The sequence below is a fragment of the Lucilia sericata genome, unplaced genomic scaffold (genome assembly GCF_015586225.1).
Source record: "Lucilia sericata isolate MDLA Ls3-8-SP2 unplaced genomic scaffold, ASM1558622v1 Contig000378F_arrow, whole genome shotgun sequence".
NCBI lineage: Eukaryota > Metazoa > Arthropoda > Insecta > Diptera > Calliphoridae > Lucilia > Lucilia sericata.
In genome coordinates this window covers 269,428-289,629 of record NW_023994397.1, presented here as the reverse complement: position 1 = coordinate 289,629, position 20,202 = coordinate 269,428, and the positions used below count along the sequence as shown (strand labels likewise).

The 20,202-nt window shown below is 33.2% G+C and overlaps 5 protein-coding genes across 5 annotated transcripts; 3 read left to right on the top strand and 2 right to left on the bottom strand.

Annotated features, from left to right (window-relative positions):
* The first annotated feature begins 7,137 nt into the window (after positions 1 to 7,137).
* LOC119604285 (cyclin-L1) lies at positions 7,138 to 9,848 on the top strand. The gene is made up of 3 exons (XM_037956819.1): positions 7,138 to 7,714; positions 8,602 to 9,441; positions 9,502 to 9,848. Exons 1-3 carry the CDS (start codon positions 7,194 to 7,196, stop codon positions 9,704 to 9,706), a joined length of 1,566 nt encoding a protein of 521 aa, XP_037812747.1. The 5' UTR covers positions 7,138 to 7,193; the 3' UTR covers positions 9,707 to 9,848.
* Positions 9,849 to 9,860: 12 nt separating this feature from the next.
* LOC119604286 (tRNA (guanine-N(7)-)-methyltransferase) lies at positions 9,861 to 11,088 on the bottom strand. The gene is made up of 4 exons (XM_037956820.1): positions 10,834 to 11,088; positions 10,352 to 10,766; positions 10,187 to 10,288; positions 9,861 to 10,123 (listed from the first exon to the last, which is right to left on the bottom strand). The coding sequence occupies exons 1-4, from the start codon at positions 10,944 to 10,946 to the stop codon at positions 10,019 to 10,021; spliced, it is 735 nt and encodes a 244-aa protein (XP_037812748.1). The 5' UTR covers positions 10,947 to 11,088; the 3' UTR covers positions 9,861 to 10,018.
* A 175-nt stretch (positions 11,089 to 11,263) lies between these two features.
* LOC119604283 (WD repeat-containing protein 18) lies at positions 11,264 to 13,678 on the top strand. The gene is made up of 2 exons (XM_037956817.1): positions 11,264 to 12,160; positions 13,023 to 13,678. The coding sequence occupies exons 1-2, from the start codon at positions 11,393 to 11,395 to the stop codon at positions 13,569 to 13,571; spliced, it is 1,317 nt and encodes a 438-aa protein (XP_037812745.1). The 5' UTR covers positions 11,264 to 11,392; the 3' UTR covers positions 13,572 to 13,678.
* On the bottom strand, positions 13,610 to 14,264 carry LOC119604284 (UPF0184 protein CG14818). The gene is made up of 2 exons (XM_037956818.1): positions 13,991 to 14,264; positions 13,610 to 13,928 (listed from the first exon to the last, which is right to left on the bottom strand). Exons 1-2 carry the CDS (start codon positions 14,088 to 14,090, stop codon positions 13,738 to 13,740), a joined length of 291 nt encoding a protein of 96 aa, XP_037812746.1. The 5' UTR covers positions 14,091 to 14,264; the 3' UTR covers positions 13,610 to 13,737.
* Positions 14,265 to 14,414: 150 nt separating this feature from the next.
* On the top strand, positions 14,415 to 17,277 carry LOC119604282 (protein inturned). The gene has a single exon (XM_037956815.1). It carries the CDS (start codon positions 14,518 to 14,520, stop codon positions 17,140 to 17,142), a length of 2,625 nt encoding a protein of 874 aa, XP_037812743.1. The 5' UTR covers positions 14,415 to 14,517; the 3' UTR covers positions 17,143 to 17,277.
* Positions 17,278 to 20,202: the final 2,925 nt, after the last annotated feature.

Genomic DNA, 20,202 nt, shown 5'->3' with positions numbered 1-20,202 from the left:
TTTTACAAATAATTTTTTTTAATTAATTAGGAAAATCAAAAAAGTTTAACCAAAGGAGCTTTAGAAAAATATACGATAGTTCCTCAACTCGAATATTTTTAAAATTTAGAGGGCTCTATTATGATTTACTTAAAAATTTCATTTAAATAATCTTTGAATACAAAGCAAATAAAAGTATTCGAAACCGGTTTTTAAAAAGTGAAAAAACCGGGTTATTCGATATTCGAAAAATCAGCATTAAGAAAAAACCGACACTGGTAAAGCAGAAAAAACCGGTTTTAACACCGGTTGAAAAATCGAGTCGATCACCCTAGAATCTAAATAAGGGACCCGAATATATATACTTTTTTATGGGTCTTAGAAGAATATTTCAATCTTTTTTGATGGTGGGGTGGGGTATAAAATATGATTGCGCTAAACAACTTTTTTTCATTCGATTATACTTTATATTAATTATGGATGGAGAGAACGAACGAACCCCAACAATTAAAATATAATAATAATAATTTTTTGAATAAATCGCGCGATTTTTAAGTCGTTAAGGAAGGAGTTCAATTTTCCTAAATTTTATAGATTTTTTCGGAGTAAGAATTTTTTTAAATTAATCTTTTTTTAATTCGTTTTTTATTTTAAAATTTTGCGATTTTTTTTAATTTTCACGATTTTTTTGCGTTTTTTATTATTTTTTTCAGGATTGGGAATTTTTTTTAGTTTTTGGAAGAAAACTGGGAAAAAATCGTTTTTGTCTCTGGTAACCCTAAATTTTCTTAACATGGTAAGTGTTCGCTCTGTTAACTAACAGAACAGGTGGAGGATGGCTCCTGTTAACTCCTAATTTATTTTTTCTCTTTTAATGTTAACGTAGTAGGCAGAGAGAAGGTGTAGTAGTAATAATATTATTTGTACCACATGTGTGTGGTGGGAAAATGTTTTTGGTATGTGTGTGGGTGGTGGGGGTGGAGGAGAGAGTAGTGTTTGTAATTCCTAAACGGTTGTATTTTTTTTAGCATATAACGATGAGGTTCGGTCGTCGGGTTTTTCCAACTTTGGGTCACTTTTGTGTACGACCGAATAAAAAAAGAGGGAGACCGACCGAATAGGTTTTGTGTGTCTGTCTTTTTTAATTTTTGGAAAAAATGGGGCCGGCCGGGGGCGGGTCTGCCCGTCTCTCTCTCCCTCCTCTCCATTTTTTTTTCTATTTAATTTATTTTTTTGTTTCTTGCTTGTTCTCTTAAAAATGGTGTGGTGGATTTCACCTCACTTACTGAAACTCACCACACTTACCATGGTGAGTTTCGGAAACTCACCACACTTACTATGGCGATTTTCGGAAACCCGCCACACTTACTATGGTGAGATTCGGAAACTCACCACAAATCCGTTATTCGGAATGAAACTGCATTATCGACCCAAAAACTCTACATAATAAAAGTACTGTTGTATCAGTAAACTGCCTTACCAGTGGTGAGTTTACAAATAAACTGTATTACCAATGGGGAGTTACTGTGTTACCCAGAAAACTGTAACCACCCTGTAACTTCTTTCTAGCCGGCACCATAACAACCAACAACGCCTTAAATAAGGAATTTTTCCGCCCCAGAACTCTGCCAACAATCAACTCTGTATCTTTTTTTTTTGTGAGTCACAGTGATGCCAAGTGTAGGGATTTTTCTTTTTTTGTGTGCATTTTTTTTTAATTTCACATGGATGGAAGGAAAAAGGACAAAAATTTTTCATATTTTTTAACAATTTTCAAATACAATTAATTGAAAATATTATATAGTAGATACAAAATGTAACAAAACTTACTGAAAATGCGGATGGAAAATTGAAAATCGTAAATTTAAGTTTTTCCTTGAATTTTTTCGAATTGAAGTTTGTTTTATTCATTTCATATGTGATATTTTCTATTTGATTTTTTTGATAATCATACATACCATAATATAACAATTAGATTACAATTACTGGTTGTATCATGATACATACCAATTTAATTTTATTCTGTTTTGGCAGTACGAAATAAAAATCTAACAACTAACGTCTTCTCATAATGTGTAGGCAGCTAGCTTTAGCAATTAAAATTATATTTTTTCCAATTTTTAAACTTATCATTATAATTTGGCCAATTCGGCTTATAATTTACAAAACAATAAATCTTTAAAATTAAAATTTTAGAAATAACAATTAAATTCTTATAAAATTAGGATATAGGGAAAGGGGGATTTTTTCTCATAAGCGTAGAGATTTCTGAAAAAAATCTCCTGGCATCACTGTTTGTGACTACTGACCAGTGTTGCCATATATTTTTTGAAGAAAACTTTTTATTTTTATGAAAAAAACTTTTTTTCAACAAAAAAAACTTTTTTTGTACTAAAATTACAAAATACCCAAGAAAAATGAGTGGAAAAAATGAGCAAATTGAGGAATTTTAAATAGCTTAATGATAATTGGTACAGAACTTTTCCTTAACATCAGTAGCAAGGAATTACTGGATATTGTGGTCTTAGACACCATAAATTTACACTTGCAATGTCATGATGAATCTATGTAGATTCTGTGTACTACAAGAGGAAACCTCTGAACTTTTGTAACTACCCGTCATTGGGAACTCGAAACACGAAGATTTTGTCTTACCCAGACCCAGATGATATCTTCAAACACTCACCGATTAATCCATTTATCTTCATGCGCGAATTTGGCCTAGTATGGTGAACCAATCTCTACAATATGGTCGAAGTGCATTGTGTCCTTAACGTCTATTCTGAGGGATTAAGGTCATCAACACCGGTCAATTTTTTTCAGTTTTTAGGAATATCTCGAATATTAATGGTATAAAATATTATTTTGTTCATGGTAAACATTGTTTTTTATTTTAAACTTATTTATTGATTAAATAAAATAAAAACTGAAAAACAGTATAAATTTTAAAAAAAACTTTTTTTATTGGAATAAAACTTGAAAACTTTTTTGAATCTCAAAAAACTTGCAAAAAAGGGAAAACTTGACATATGGTAACACTGCTACTGACCAGAGACTTGCGCCGATTTGGCTTAAGCCGACTAAGCCTAGCCGCCGAACAAACTGTCAAAGCCGCCGCCGCCGAAAATTTTTCAGCTTAATACGGCTTGAAAATTTCGCCATATTTTGTACAATTTACAGAACGCTTTCGCTAAATTTATGGAATTTTACAATATAAAATTAATTTGTTTTTATTTAAGCAAGTTTTCTTTTATCTAATAATAAGCCGCTCATTGAAATTTGGCCGGTGTAGAACTTTGCTCAACGTTCGATGTATATGCTTCGCCTCAGATATTTTCGTGTTTTACGCGCCAAATTCGTGTCGCTGCTTTTACTTCAAACCAGCTTCGTTGACGTCAACGGAGCTACACCTTTTTACATTGCTGGTATCGAACATGTGTATTTCAAATGGGAAGTGCAGTTGATGTCAATTCTGCCGACTGCGAAAAGAAATTCTGCTAGAATTTTTCGCGCCAAGCTGTTTTCTGCATTTTTTATTTGCCACAAAAAATCTGTTGTTGTGTGTGTGTGCGAAAATCTAAAATGACAGAAATGATATTCTTTAAATAAAAAACTAATTTTTTACTAACAATTGCTATACTACTATACCGAGGGTTTAGTTAAATTGTTAATAACTATGATGAAAATGTTTTTCCAGGCGGGGTTTGTTTTCGTTTAATACCCAAAAGTGTTTATCGAAATCTATATTTGGCATATTTGTGAGATCTAGAAGATTAAAAAATGTAAGTAATGGTGTTAATTAATTATTTATTTGTCTATAAAGAACGTCTTTCTTTCCAAGAAAGAGGAGGCATCATGATGGTCTCCTGGAAGAATGCCCACATATATACCTCCCTAGTCACCTAGGCGGGTGGTGGTCGGTCGGCTAGTGGTGACATGGTATATTATCACCTAGAGGCAATGGACGGAAGCTGATTGCCGTATTCAGGGGGCATCCTTGGGATACATACTTATTATTATACCATTGATCTCAGCAGAATCACTACCATACACCCATAATAGAGCGCGATGTCTGTCTGGTGTGCCTTTCAGTGAAGCTCTTGTTGTCTCCAAACACTATGGTGGCCGAATATTTACAAGAAACAATTGTTAAGCCGCCTTTTATACAAATTTATAGCTTTGTAGAGAATGTCTTCACGGACGTAGAGGATATAACCTGGCTAGGTATGTAGATGTTGTTTGGGCAAAATATTGGTACTAACCATTGTGGGCTTTATGTCGACTTTAGGTCCCTTATAGTTGTCACACTATACCAAATAAGCATTCTTGCTGGAATTAAAGTTTAAAACAAGTTTAATTCCAGTCAAACATTCAAATTTCAAGTGTTGAAATACACTTTAATTCAATAGCATTCTCCAGTGAAAACGAAACTTGAATTCAAGTCGAACATTACAATGTTTTTACAGTATAATTCAATGCACGAAATCTATATACATAATCTGTATATATAAAATTCTAACGTTACTGACTGACTGACTGATTCATCATCGTAGAGCCTAAACGGTTTTAGCTAAAGAGCTGAAATTTAGACAAGAGGTTGGTCTCCCACCAAATAGATCCACTTAGACGGGATTTTTGAAAATTCGAATGATTAGGGGGTTAAAAATGGTAAAAACGGGTAAATTCGGTAACCTCATATCTCCTAAACTATAAAAGATACAAAAACAGTTTAAAGCTTATCGTCGTTCATTTAAAAAAATAAGCGGGCAGGTGTCTGGTACTTTTTTCAATTTCGGCCCCTTTGGGGAATTAACGGGTAGAAACTGTAATTTGGTACTTCTTTTGCACCCCATGTATCTTTTAAACCAGAGAACATTCAAAAAATATTTTTGAATCCTTCATAACTTGACGAACAAATAAAAATATAAATTTAGTACTATTTGGATATTCGGACGTTTAAGGGGTGAAAATTGTACCTATTTTCGATACTTTTTTATAAAACATTGTTTTTGGTTTATTAACTTATACATATGAATACATAATAACGGGCTCCCAATACGATGTTGCAACTGGTACTTTTTTGACTTAGAACTTAGAAACATGTAATTAAGCACTTGAGAATCTATAAAAGTGGACTTTTTGGTACTTTTTCGTTCTTCAAAAGGTACTTTTTGAGTTTTCTATTTTTCGTTCTTCGACTGGTACTTTTTGAATTTTTTATAATATTGAACCTAGAAACATGAATTTAGGAATGTACAGCCCGGATTAAGTAATAACATATAAAAGAGAACTTTTTGCTACTTTTTCGTTCTTCAAAAGGTATTTTTTGAATTTTCTATAATATTGAACATGGAGTAAGTGAGAACATATAAAACGGGATTTTTCGGTACTTTTTCGTTCTTCAACTTGTACTATTTGGATTTTCTTTTATAATGAACATAAAAATATAAAACTAAGCAATCAGGGACTTGAGTGAATGAAAATTTAAACTGGAGTATTTCTGGTAATTTTTCGTTCTTTAACTGGTACTTTTTGAATTTTCTAAAATATTGAATATATAAACATAAAATTAAACACGCAGTATCCTAATTGAACGAAAATTTATCTCGCTTACGTCCATTTTGCAAAAAGGGCTCGATATCAATCGAAATCTCTATAGGCCATAGTTGACCCTGCCCCCTTCAATAATTGATTTTAACGTTTTCTACGTACTTAATAATACCATAATAAAACAATTTTTGTTGGAACGAAAATATGTAATGAAATCTTCTTCAGAAAATGACTTAAACGCACATAAATGGCTTTCAAATGTCGATGTCGACGAAATAAACATTTTTAGGAACCGAAACCCACATTTATGAAAAATAAAATTATGAGGATCGGTCCGCCAATATAACCCTCTTACAGAAAATCAGTTTATAGCTAATACATCATTCCAAAAGTTATCATTATGATAGAATTATGGTAGAATTAAAAAAAAAAAATACTTTAAATTTATATATTATTGATCCAATTCCACATTTAAGTCCCTAATCCGAAAATCACGGTGACGTTCTTATTAATCTAATGATCGGACCACTTCCGAAATTTGCTTTTTTACGACATATGATTTGCCTTACTTATTTTAATCATAAAATACCACTAAAATAGGAATAGTCTTCCTTTAGAGTTGCGAGTTTTCATACATTCTAATAATGTTTTCAAAGTGAAACTTTTGGAATATTTTTCAATCTCTTTGTGATCCCTTTAAATGATGTTGTTCTCCCATATGAATTAAATACAAAAATTCGTTTATCTGGGAAACTAATATAACTAAATTCTTCAAATTTTGCACGAACAACTTTAATATTCATCTGAACATTTTGGAGAAAAAAGGGCGGACTTTCATCTGGGGGGCTTGGAGCTCCCATATGAATTAAATAGAAAAATTCGTATATCTGAGAAACTATTAGAGCTAGAATCTTCAAATTTTACTGAAGAACATTTAGAGAATAACGGGCGGACTTTCAATGGGGGGGCTTGGCACTTAAATACATAATTGTGTATATCTGGAAACTATTAGATTATTCAAATTTTTCATAGATTAAATTAAAATCTTAATTAACGTTCGGAATAATTGGCGAAATTGCAATAATTTGCGTGGAATCTCCTATATGTAACAAATTGTATATCTGGAAAACCATTGTAGTTAGAATCATCAAAATTGTTAAGTAGGTTTCTTATTTATATTGCTTTTAGGGTAGCACGGCACACTGGGTATAGCTAGTAAATAAACAAATAAAATATCTTTGTTTTTACGTCATTGATCATTTTCTTAATGCAAAATTTTTTACAAACTGATTTTCTGCAAGATGTTTTATATGGAAGATAGGGTTAAATATCGGCAGATCCTAGTAAAACTTGGAGAAAGGATTTGTTTTTAATTTTTAAGAATTTTTTATTCATCCCTGCATAATTTCTCATGCAACTTTTGAGTTTGCTCTGTTTTGTTGTTATAAACAATATATTTGCTTCCAAAATCCTACTTTCTGATCTCTCGGATTCCGTTTTTATTTAAAATCGTTTAAAAATTAAAAACTAAACGTGGTTGAAAACTAAGCCGGCTTACAGTCGATTTTAAGCCGCCGCCAACATATTCAGTGTCAGTCGCCGCCGCCGTTAATATTTGTCGGCGCAGGGCTCTGCTACTGACACACACAAAAAACTTGGAACAAATGGTGGTAATTGAAGATTCAACAAAATTCGCCAATTCCTCCTTAGTAGCATCAGTAAAAATGGCAAATTTATTAAATAATTCTGCCAAAAATGATGCCACCAATGCCACCACTAACAGCAGCAGCACAACAACTACGACATTGGAAAACAAACCCATTTTTCCGCGTCTCTATAATAAAATCGTTTTGACTTTGGAAAACAGTTTGATACCCGAAGCGAAATTGGATCAAACACCCTCACATTTGGATGGTTTGGATGCTGAGACAGAAAAGGATTTACGTATACTGGGATGTGAGCTAATACAGACGGCAGGTATTTTGCTGAAACTGCCACAAGTTGCCATGGCCACGGGCCAGGTGATATTTCAGCGTTTCTTCTATTCGAAGAGTTTTGTAAGGCACAATATGGAAACGGTGGCCATGAGTTGCGTTTGCTTGGCCTCGAAGATTGAGGAGGCACCACGTAGGATACGTGATGTTATAAACGTTTTCCATCACATCAAGCAGGTGCGCGGACAAAAGTGAGTAAATTTTGTTGTGTATTTTTTGTAATTTTATTAATTAAAAATATTTATTGTTCCCTTTCTGTTTACGACAGGCAGGGTGGTTTGCTAATCGTAAGTGAATAAATGGGAGAACAAATTTAGTAATTCGTGTGATACCTATTTGAAAACATTCTTCCTGGTAAAAAAAACTAAGTAATCACAAAAATGTGGATATTTTAAAGGACTTTTTGGCACGGTCGGTGTCCGGGTTATGTCGAATACATGATAGATAGATAGATAGATAGATAGATAGATAGATAGATAGATAGATAGATAGATAGATAGATAGATAGATAGATAGATAGATAGATAGATAGATAGATAGATAGATAGATAGATAGATAGATAGATAGATAGATAGATAGATAGATAGATAGATAGATAGATAGATAGATAGATAGATAGATAGATAGATAGATAGATAGATAGATAGATAGATAGATAGATAGATAGATAGATAGATAGATAGATAGATAGATAGATAGATAGATAGATAGATAGATAGATAGATAGATAGATAGATAGATAGATAGATAATTTCTAACATAAGCATCCTATTAAAAATACAAAGAAAGTAGTTTCAGTGAACTTTTTATCGAGTATCGACCTTTAATTGTTGCCCTTAAATAATAGGAATCATTTGTAATCTCTGTAATTAAGCGTCGTAACTAAAATTCATATGGATTCTGTATAAAATATCGTATATTGCTTTATTATGTAAAAATATCTATAACAGTGTACATATTTAAATCTTTGACACCAAATTCAATCTGCAAGTTAAACAATATTTTCGGTGTTTGTGCATTTAATTTAAAGTATTTAATGTCCATACATCAATTTCTTCCCACCTTTATCTTTTGTAGGGAAATCACCGCTATGATTTTGGATCAATACTATACCAACCTTAAAACTCAAGTCATTAAAGCAGAACGTCGTGTCCTTAAAGAGTTGGGCTTTTGTGTACATGTCAAGCATCCCCATAAGTTGATCGTGATGTACCTGCAGGTGCTAAAATATGAAAAACACGAGCAGCTGATGCAAATGTCATGGAATTTTATGAATGATTCATTGCGTACCGATGTTTTTATGCGCTACAATCCTGAGACAATAGCCTGTGCTTGTATTTATCTAAGTGCTCGTAAACTTTCCATACCTTTACCTTCACAACCACATCCCTGGTATGGTATATTCCAGGTGCCCGAAGATGATATAATAGATATTTGTTATCGTGTCATGGAATTGTATACTCGCGGTAAACCTAATGTGGATAAATTAGAAGAAGCGGTAGAGGAGCTTAAGAAACGCTATATGGAATCAAGAAATAAGACCAAGGAAAACAACACTCCCCCGGCCGTGACAGCAGTAGATCGTAATAATGGTTCTCATAATGCTTGGGGTGGTTTTATACAGCGTACTATCCCCTTACCATTGCCCAATGAGAAATCACCTAGTAAAGATTCCCGCTCTAGATCTAGATCCCGTTCTAGAGATTCTAGGAGAACGGCACGCTCTAGATCTCGTTCAAGATCTAGATCTCGTTCTAACTCTGTCAATCGTTATAAGAAATCACGACGTGATCGTGAAAGGGAACGAGATCGTGAACGTTCTAGATCAAGAACACCACCTCCTTCTAAGAATAAGAAAAAATCCAGGCATTATTCGAGATCACCCTCAAGTTCACCACATTCCAAGCATCGTAAAAGGTAACCATAAAATACTGTTTCTTTTTATTTCGATTTATATTTTTTTATATTTCTCTTTAGGAAACCTTCTCGAGATCGCCATACGGACAAATATATGGATAATAGACGTGATAAATACCAGGACAAGTATCAGGACAAACGTCCCATGCATCATCATCATAATTCATCGTCATCCAATAGTAATAAACATTATCGTGGTCATACTTCATCGCATCGCGGTTCTCATCGTGATAATTCTCATGATTCTAGACATCGTAAGCGTTGATTTTTTTAAGAGGAGTGTAAATTGTTCTAAATCAATTTATGTTATTTTACTATATTTTGATCATTTTTCATGTATGTCTGATGTTAAGCTATTTCTTCTACCACTATAAACAAATAAAGAAATTTATAAATATTTACAATAATCCTTTAGAGAGTTTTTACTATTGTAAATTGTAGTCATTTATTGTACATATGTATAATATGGAAGATATGTGCAATACCGGACAAGTATTCCGACTGATAAAAAAAGCTTTGACTAACATTATTAATATTTCTACAAATTCTTTATTGTACATTCTTTATAGTCTTAACATTAAAGTCTTCGGAATATGGCCAAGAAATGTGATCCTTTATTTCTAACAACTTTAGCACCTTCTTCACTGCTCTGATAAAGTTTGGGGGTAATTGGGTCATTGGTCTTAAAACATATAAAAGTGTTAGCAAATTGAAAGTAATCGTAAAAACTATATCCATAACAAACCTCTTCCTCGGGAGATATACGTTCAAATAAAGGATGTTCCTCCATATGTTTAACAATCCATTTATGTAAATCTTCAACATCAGTCATGGTGTAAACAAGGCCCTGGAAAATGTAATAAAATTAAAAATTTCAAAGATAAAATAACACAAAGTTTAAAATCCTTACCCCTTTTCTCAAAACATAAGCATATTCCGATAATAACGCCTGATTAATAATGCGCCACTTATGTTTGGCTTTCTTGAAATGTGGATCGGGATACAAAAAGAACATTTTATCCAATTGATGTTTAACGAAATAATTCGGTAAATATTTCATAGCATTTGTACGTATACAAGCTATATTATTATATTTTCCTACATTTAATGATCTCAAAGCCTTAATACGATCCATAACATAGTCGGAAACTTTAACACGAATTTCCATACCAATGGCCAGACGATCGGGAAACATTTCACCTAAGGTCACAAGGAAACCACCATAACCACAACCGATATCGGCAAATTCTACACATTTTGCTGGGGAATAGGTATCATACTCGGGGTACAATTCTTTCCAATCCACTTCAGCAGGATGAGCGGGACTAGAAATAAGAGATTTTGGCAAAAGTAAATAAAATTATTTGATTTTGTAATTGATTTTTTACTTACTAATCGAAACAATGGTCTGCTATGGGATTGGAGTGGGCTCTCTGTCTGTAATAACGTTTTTGTGGCAGAGACAACGTGTTTTCCTCTTCCTTACTGGGAGCCATGGTGGTCATTGTTTACCTTTTTGACCAATGTGTAAAGAAGTATAAAAAACTTCGTGTCAAAACAAACTATTCACTTTAAAATGATAACAATATTCTGGCAAAGGGTTACCAATCTTCTTACTAGAATATTATTGTTCAGCTTTTTGTTAAATTATTCTTTTAATTACAAACTAAATAACAAATATATAAATTAAAAGTTATGCCTTCAACTATAATTAAACTGGTACATCATTTTTCTTAGTTGTTCAAGAACAATATCATATTTTTGTGATTTTCTTAATCTCCCAAAAATACCCGTTTGTTTACTTGGCTAATAATTCACATTGAGTGAATATAACTTAAAGAAGAAGCATCAAAACAATAACACGTGCGGACGTCGAAATTTAAAATTTAGCATTTGCTTTTCATTTTGTATAGAATTTAAATTAAATTATTGAGAAAAACTTCCAAAAATCATGACTGATAATAATATTTTAGAAGTTTTATTTGTAAGTGATACCAATGATCATCAATTAAGCTGTTCAGTATGGGACTATCGTACGGGTACAAATCTAATGAACTATAAAGGTGGTGGCGGTGGTGCCGCAATGCATTCCCTTAATCTTTTACGTTCCGAATATGTAGTGGCGGCTAATTTAACAAAACCTTTGTTACATGTATGGCCGATTAATAACCAGGAACAAATGACAGCCATACGTTTTGTGGTTCCGGGAGCAGTGACCGCCTTAGCTTTATCGCCTGATGGCTGTTATATAGTGGCTGGTATACAGGAGACCATTTATATATGGCAATTGTCCACCGGACGCATGATGGCCAGTTTGGGCAAACATTATCAAACTGTTACTTGTCTGAAATTCACCGATGATGGTTCTCATTTCGTAAGTGCCGGCAAAGATGGCGCTGTCTTGGTGTGGAATCTAACACAGGTTCTGTGTCGTAATATCGATGGTAGTTCGGAGCCTACTTATACCTTTAACGATCATGGTCTGCCGGTAACGGATGTTCATATTGGTGCCGGTGGCATTAGATCGTATATGTTCACCGTTTCTTTGGATCGTTCTTGCAAAATTTATGATTTAAATAGCGGCACAATGTTGCTGAGTGTAGTATTCGCCGAGGGTTTGCAAAGCGTTATAACAAATGCCATGGAGACTTTGGTGTTTGTGGGTACCAATACAGGGAATATTTTCCAGTTTTATATTAATGATATTCCAAGAGTTAAGGTTAGTTAAAAAATGTGAGAATTGCTATAGTCTAAAGAAAAGTTATAACTTTTCTATAGAAAAGTTATCGATGACTTGACTTTTCTAATGAAAAGTTATCGATAACTTCACTTATCTATAGAAAAGTTATCGATAATTTGACTTTTCAATAGAAAAGTCATATAAAAGTCAACTTTTCTAATGAAAAGTTATCGATAACTTGACTTTTCTATAGAAAAGTTATCGATAACTTCACTTTTCTATAGAAAAGTTAGTGGTAACTTGACATTTCTATTGAAAAGTAATCGATAACTTGGCTTTTCTAAAGAAAAGTTATCGATAACTTGGCTTTTCAATAGAAACAATTACCAATAGCTTGACTTTTCAATAGAAAAGTAATCGATAACTTGGATTTTCTATAGAAAAGTTATCGATAACTTGACTTTTCAAGTAATCGACAACTTGGCTTTTCTATAGAAAAGTTATCGATAACTTGACATTTCAATAGAAAAGTTACCGATAGCCTAACTTTTCAATAGAAAAGTAATCGATAACTTGGCTTTTCTATAGAAAAGTTATCTATAATTTGGCATTTCTATAGAAAAGTTATCGATAATTCGACTTTACTATAAAAAAGTTATCGATAATTCGACTTTACTATAGAAAAGTTATCGATAATTCGACTTTACTATAGAAAAGTTATCGATTATGAAAGTATTATCGATAATTTTACTTTTCCATATTTTGTCTAATCTGTAGAAAAGTTATCTTTCAATAACTTCTCTAATCTATGGGAAGTAAATACGAATAATTAATTTCTAATAGATTATCTTAACTTTAAATATTTATCAAATTTCAAAACTTAATTTGTTCTTCTTTTCAGGAATACCACGTTGAGGAGCAACCAAAATCTTTTCTTGGACATACAAAAGGTAGTTGCGTCAATTGTTTAGCCTTATCTTTAGACGGCCAAACTTTAGTCTCCGGTGCTAGTGATAACCAAGTATTGGTATGGAATATACCAAGTCGTCAATTGGTTAAAACTATGCAATTCAAAGGACCCATAACAAATCTCAAAATAAGATTAACAAATCCAGTAGTTTTCCATCCGGAACATAAACAACCGCAAGTTTTCTGTTCAAATCTTAAACGTATGTTAGACCCAATTGAACAAGATGAAGAGCAGGCCATAGAGGTAATGGTTAGCAACAGCTATGAAGATGAGTATGAAAGTGATGAATACAAGTATGCCAACAGACACTTGGATTATAGTTCCTCTTGTAGTAATATGCTGCCCGCAGTAACAAACAACACGGCCGCAGAAAATAGTGAAGAATTAGAAGCATTGCGTCAAGAGGTACAAAAACTAAGACGTGTTAATAAACGCCTGTTTGAGGTGTCCAGTAAACAGCTATTAAGAATGAAAAAGTAAAAGCTGTATGGCTTTAGTGGATTAATATAAGTTTGTAATACGTTTCTTTGAATTATTGTACTTTATTTCGACGTCTAAGAATAAAACATAAATCACCCAATTTGTAATACTTGTGAAATAAGTTTGATAAACAAAACAAAAAGAGCTTAAGAAATTAAAGCAATTTTTAGTTTTCTGGCTTTTCTAAATCTAAATTTTCCACTGCGTTGGCGGCATTTTCCAAAGCCAATTCTTGACGTATCTCACGATTAGAGTGCAGCAGCTCTTTTAACTGTTCGATAATGTTATCAGTGCGCTGTTCGAAGAAATCCAATACAGTGCTCAGCTCATCAAGGCTGTCATTGACAGCAGCCATTTCTAAAAGCAAACAGCATGTAGAGTTTTTACATTTAATTGTATTAGATTATGTGATTCCATACCTTGCAGATCGGCTTCATCAACATTTTGATTGGAATTCTCGGAAGGATCATGATTGTTATGGGGCGACATGTTTTTCGAGTCACCTGACTTTTCATCCATCGAAATTGAAAACAAAAAACACAACACAAGGCGGATATAATAAGATACAAACAGAGTTCAATTTATTTTTATTTCTTAGTAGAGATTGACATTTCGAGATTAAGTTATATATTTTTTATATGTGTATTATGACATTTTATCGTTCACATTTCATCGATAGCTGTTGTACTGACGGCAGCTTTAATAAATTCTCTTTATCTCAGCTGTTGTAATGTAGTGTTGTGAAGTGTTTTATATTGTGCAATAGTCAATATTAGTGAATGCCTTAAAAACATATGGAACTAATAAGAAGCAGATCATAACATTAAATTACACTCGGAGAAAATTTAATTAATTTTTTGAAAAACAACTCTGTTTTTATTAATTTGTTGCACGCAGGCGCACAGTTTATTTTTTTTTGTATTCTTGCCACATAACCAAGGAAAAAATGCGTCGCTCGCAAGAATATCAAACTATTAAAGATAATAGCACTTGCATTAATGTGGATGTAGGCAGTGAGAGTTATTCTTCGGAAAGTGATTCTGGCAGTGCAGATGATTCCTACTCAGATGGCAGTGATATGGCTAATTGGGAAGAGTTTGTGGCTGAAGATGGCTCTTTGTTCTATGTGGAGTATATGCCCAAAGATTTGAGCAAAATGCAAACAGAGGGTAAAGTGGAATTTATGAGAAACTCTTTAAGAATGGCTAAAAAATCTTCCCGGAGACAACAAACGGGCCTTAAGACTACAGTAACAACTGAAGAGGAAAAAAATAAAAACCCTTTTTTGTTTGCCAATATTGCCACAACTGAGGAGGCTAGCAAATGCTTGGAATTGGTTATAACTGCAGCAGATCGTTTTCGTTTTGGCCGAAGATCAACGGCTGTTGAGTCTATTTTGGGTTTTCATGTTGTGCCCTTTGCCGATCAACCCGAGTGCCTAATGGTGGATAGTTTTGTACACGATATGCCCGCTTTATTTCAACAAGGCAATCTTAAGCCAGTTTCGAGGGGTGACTGGTTTAAAACTTTGGATGACATAGAGATAAGAGCTAGTAACATTGATGACTTGCTGTTGCAATTTGTGGAACCTACTAAGGTATGTTTGAAATTTCAAGGACCTCTTAAAACCGAGCAAAATGCGGATAATAACAATGGTGGTGCCGAGTCCTCCAATGAGGTAAAGAAAATAGAAAATTTTAAGAAATTTTCGGAAATGTTTGAAAAATTACAAAATCTTAACGATCAACCACAAACTTCCCAGTCTACGGAAGCAGGCATGAATTTTGGTTTGTTAATTTTGCCACCAGAATGTTATCAAAATGATGAACATAAAAATTCTTTGTATTTTTATCCCGAGGATCCTTTGAACAATTTTCTATACAAAGCTCGAGGCAGTTTTTTAACTTTGAATGCAGTACTCACAGAAGAAATGAAGACCAAGCCCTCCGCTTCCAAATTGGCTTTTGATAACGTACAATATTTTGTGTATTACCGCAATTTGAATGGTTTCCTGGTTCTATTCTCTTATCCCTGTAATATGGTTAATCTATCTGAGGGTAATTTAAGAGCCGACGAATTATTGTCTTATATAAAATTAATGTTTCCACACATGAATCTGGATAGTTTTAAAAATCTGGATTTTAGACAATTCATGCTAAACTTCTGTGAAATACAAAAAGTACGTTTACTGCTTAAGGTGGAGAAGAAGGGATTTGTTACACCTTTAGAGGATGTTTTAAAAGAATCACGTCATTTGCCTCTTCCCAAAGAGGCTCAACTGCGTATTTTTGATGCCTTAAGTGAAATGGAAGCTATGGACTATCGCAATTGGAATGATGAACCCTTACATACACACAGGGAGTTTTTCATCTATGGCAGTGTCCTGTACTATGATCAATTTATGCTGGCTTCCCAAATGCCTTTGGATATGCGCCATCATATCGAGGTATTTATGAGATGTCGTGGCATATTTGATTTCGTTAGCAAACATAGTACGAAAGAGTTGTACGTATGGGAAGAAATATTATTACCCGATAGTCAAGGGCGTTATTTTTTGGCCATTTGTGGACGTGGTCATTTGATTTTGGCGGTAATTCTAAAAATATTCACCACCCCTGATACGGAGGAAAAAGAAAAGGTGGTTCCCTCTTTATTCTATATAGAAGAGATACAGGAAACTTTGGATCATTTAGTGCAGTGTGGCATCGAGTCTTTGGCCATGTTTTGGTCGGTTTCTAATAAAAGACCGGAGATACTAGAAGCCTCTATAATGGAGGAGGAGGCACAAACAAAAGAAGTGAAAAAAACTGACACGGCGACATTAATCAAACAGAAATTACATGTCTCCTCGAGTCAGACGGGCAATGCAAAGGAATCACACTCCAATAGTAACAACTACACACGCAGCATTTCCTATGATGAAGACAATCAACCTGGTTCTTCATTGGGCGGTTCCTCAGTACACAGTCTAACGCCTAGTGAAGATGACTCAAGTAAAAAACGTCTTATTACCAGCGCCAACAATGAGGCCAGCGATGATAGCGGTTCGGATTGGGAAAATTTCATGGAAGAGAATCTATTACACTGCAGCGGCACCGATGTCCAACTGCAGACTCAAGTCACGGAGTCGTTGTGGAAGGAGATAAGCAATGTGGTGCCTGTTAAGATCTCTGCTGGTTGGAAAAACAACATTTTCTATTATGTCTATGTGGATGGCACTAATAATTCAGTGTTTTGTCCCTTAAAATCCAGTAAAGAAACATTCCCCTTTACCTCGGAAATGTACATGGCTTTTCATACTATACATCAGGTGCTGCAAAAGGCTAAGCACTCTAAACGTGCTGATGCCAGCCGTCAAATAACCGGCAAAGATTTAGTAGTGGTTAAGGAACATGGCATGACAATACGTGTACGTGATGCTAAATCTTCTGAAGGTAAACATTTCTCTTTTGTGGCTGTGGGACGTTTATTTCTATCACCACCCAAAGAGGTTTATATATGTCATCGTCCTGACATCCCACAAAATATGGTGGAAATGGCGTTTAGATTGTCATTTTTCTCATTGGGATAAAATTTTGCATTTAATTTTAGTTTTTAAGTTTTTGATGCGTTTTTTTTTATTTATTTTACAAATTTTGCAATATTTTCTTTAAGCATTTTTAAAATGGGTTGGTGGCAGTGTGTTTCTATTAAAATAAGAATAAAATATTTTTATAAAGAATATTATTAAAATGAATTCTTTTGGTTTTTATACCCTACACCACTTTAGTGGGGAGGGTATATTGGATTTGTGCTGATGTTTGTAACATATAAAAATATTCGTCCTAGACCCACCTTAAAGTATACCAATCGGCTTAGAATCGTTTTCTGAGTCGATTAAGCCATGTCCGTCCGTCCGTCCGTCCGTCTGGCTGGCTGGCTGGCTGGCTGGCTGTCCATGTAAACCTTGTGCGCAAGCTACAGGTCGCAATTTTCAAGATAATTGGATGAAATTTGGCACGCACGGACGAAGCCTATTGAAAATGGTTAAAATCGGTCCATTATTTCACCTAGCCCCCATAGAACAGAACCCCCCGAAAAGGGCTTCTGAGCTCATAATTATGTTAAAAATACAGATATATCGATAAATTATGGCACAACTAAGTTTTATAGAAGTCTTGATAATCCTGCCAAATTTCATAAAGATCGGGCCCCATTTGACCCTAGCTCCCATACAAAGTCCCCTTCAGAAAATTACTTGAATGTCCCAAATTAACTTATAAACACAAATATCCCGATGAAATTCACCACAATAAAATATTATGTAAATATAAATATATTCGCAAAATTTTATCGGGCTTGGTCCATATTTGCCCCTAGCCCCCATATAAAGCCTCTTTCAGAAAATTAGTTTTTCATCAATGAATTGCTTAAATGTATCGGAACAAGGGAATATTGATGATAAATGTTTTATTATGAAAAATAAATCACATTTAATATTCATAACTGGTGTAGGGTATCATATGGTCGGCCACGCCCGACTATACTTTCTTACTTGTTTATTTTACGGAAGTTTCCTTATGAGCGTGGAAAGGTATACACAGAGAAAAAGCGATTAAATATTTGCATCAAGTCTTTTTAACAGAATACAATAACGACTGGGCTATAGACTAGACTATGAGGTAGACTATAGACCAGGCTATAGACTGTCTAGTCAATCGAAAAGATTTTAAACTAGACAAAATACTATAAACAGAACTATTCTGTTGTTGACTTTGTCCTAGACTATAGACTAGACTCCAAACTAGACACAACTCTCTACTTGAGATGCTTTCAATTGTTTCCCTTTTACCCAAGCCAAAATAAAACTTCATTATATTTAATTTTTTTCAATTATTTTTTGTGTAAATTTTTTCATTTCTTTTTTATTTTTATTTCATTTTTTTTTTTTTGGTATTTTTTCATAATTTATTTAATGAAACTAATTTATTTAAATAAATATAATTACACCTAATTTTATGTAGTTATTATTATTTTTTGGGGATTTCAGAATTCATTCTTGTTTTTTTCATTTTTGCATTTTACTTACTTTTCTCAATTGTTTGTTTGTTGGTTTTGCATTTTTTTTAAGTATATAATTTGAATTCGTTTCTTTTCTTCTTCTTCTTCTTTTGGTTTTAAATACAAGTGTTTTATTATTATTTTTTTGTATTTTTGAATTAATTTATGAAGAATAGTAGTAATAATAACCATAACAATTAATTTAACTAATAATTTAAAGTGTTTATTTTAAGTATTCTAGTTTTTTTGTTTTATTTTTTTTTTTTTGGGATTTTTTTGTTCATTAAAAAGTATTTCGAAATGGATCTTCATATAGATTTTGGTTTGTTTTTTTTTTAGCTTATTTAGTTTATTATTATGTATGTGTGAGTATAAATGTTTTAATGTGTGAGTTAAGATATTATTTTAATGAAATAGTTAAATAAATAATATTATTTTTATAAAACAAAGTAGTGATTTTTAAAAATATGTGGAGAGAGAGAGAGAGTAAAAACTTTAACTTGAATTTAATGAAAACTATTGAAATTTGAAATAGACCATCGACTTTACAGTAGATATATAACAGGTAAAGGGTGGTAAAACCACCCATCTGTCACTTTTATATTTTGATATTCCAGAGAATACGTGACATCATTAACCAATCTTGGAATAGTAGAATGGATTTCAAAATATCAAAGGCTTTATGGCCAACACTTGTTGTGAGAGCTAGAAAGATACTTATAGGACTGGAAAAACGCATTCTAAAGATTCTGATAAGAATGCTAACGAGACATTGTTCAATTCGGGTCTTTGTCAGTAGATGGTAAATAAGATGCAGAGGAACTAGAGACAATCGAGTCCCAGCATTTAGAATCTCAGTTTAAAATGACTGGGAAATAGGTTCCATGACGAACTGGGGGAAATTAAGGAAGTTAACCCTTTTAGTCTACTAGCTTTTATCAAGGGAATTAGTCATTTCTTCAAATGGATTTTATAGGGAGACTAAGATTCTCTCACATTTCTTAATTTAAAGGGAATTGACTTGGTAAATCTTCTGAGTTGAAACCCATACTTGTTTTCTGCTAGGGTTTTTGTTTCTCTATCTTTGGATCTGCACTCACTATGAAGGAATGCACAATAGATCTTATAATCTTCAAGTGGAGGTGTACCTTCTTATAGTTCATAAGCCTTCTTAACCTAAACCATACAATAACCTTGACAATAGTGTGGAGCAATGGCGCTAGACTATAAACTAAACGAAAGACTAGACTATAAACTAAACTATAGGCTAGTCTGTGGACTAATTTTTAATCTTGACTATAGAATAGACTATAAACTATACTAAAAAGTAGTATATAGACTAATCTATAGACTATTAAACTATATATTAGACATTAGACTATATTGTAAACTTGACATAGACAAGACAGAAAATCGGTTATTTGGTCTAAAATAAAGAAAACAAAAATACAATTTTTAAGTATCCTTATGATTTAGAGCCAATCTTTAAGAGCGGGTTTTTGAGATGCTAATCAAATGCCAATTAATAATCAGATTAGTTAAGCTAAAAATGAATTTAATCTTATATTAATCCCCTTTGATGTTTTTGAGT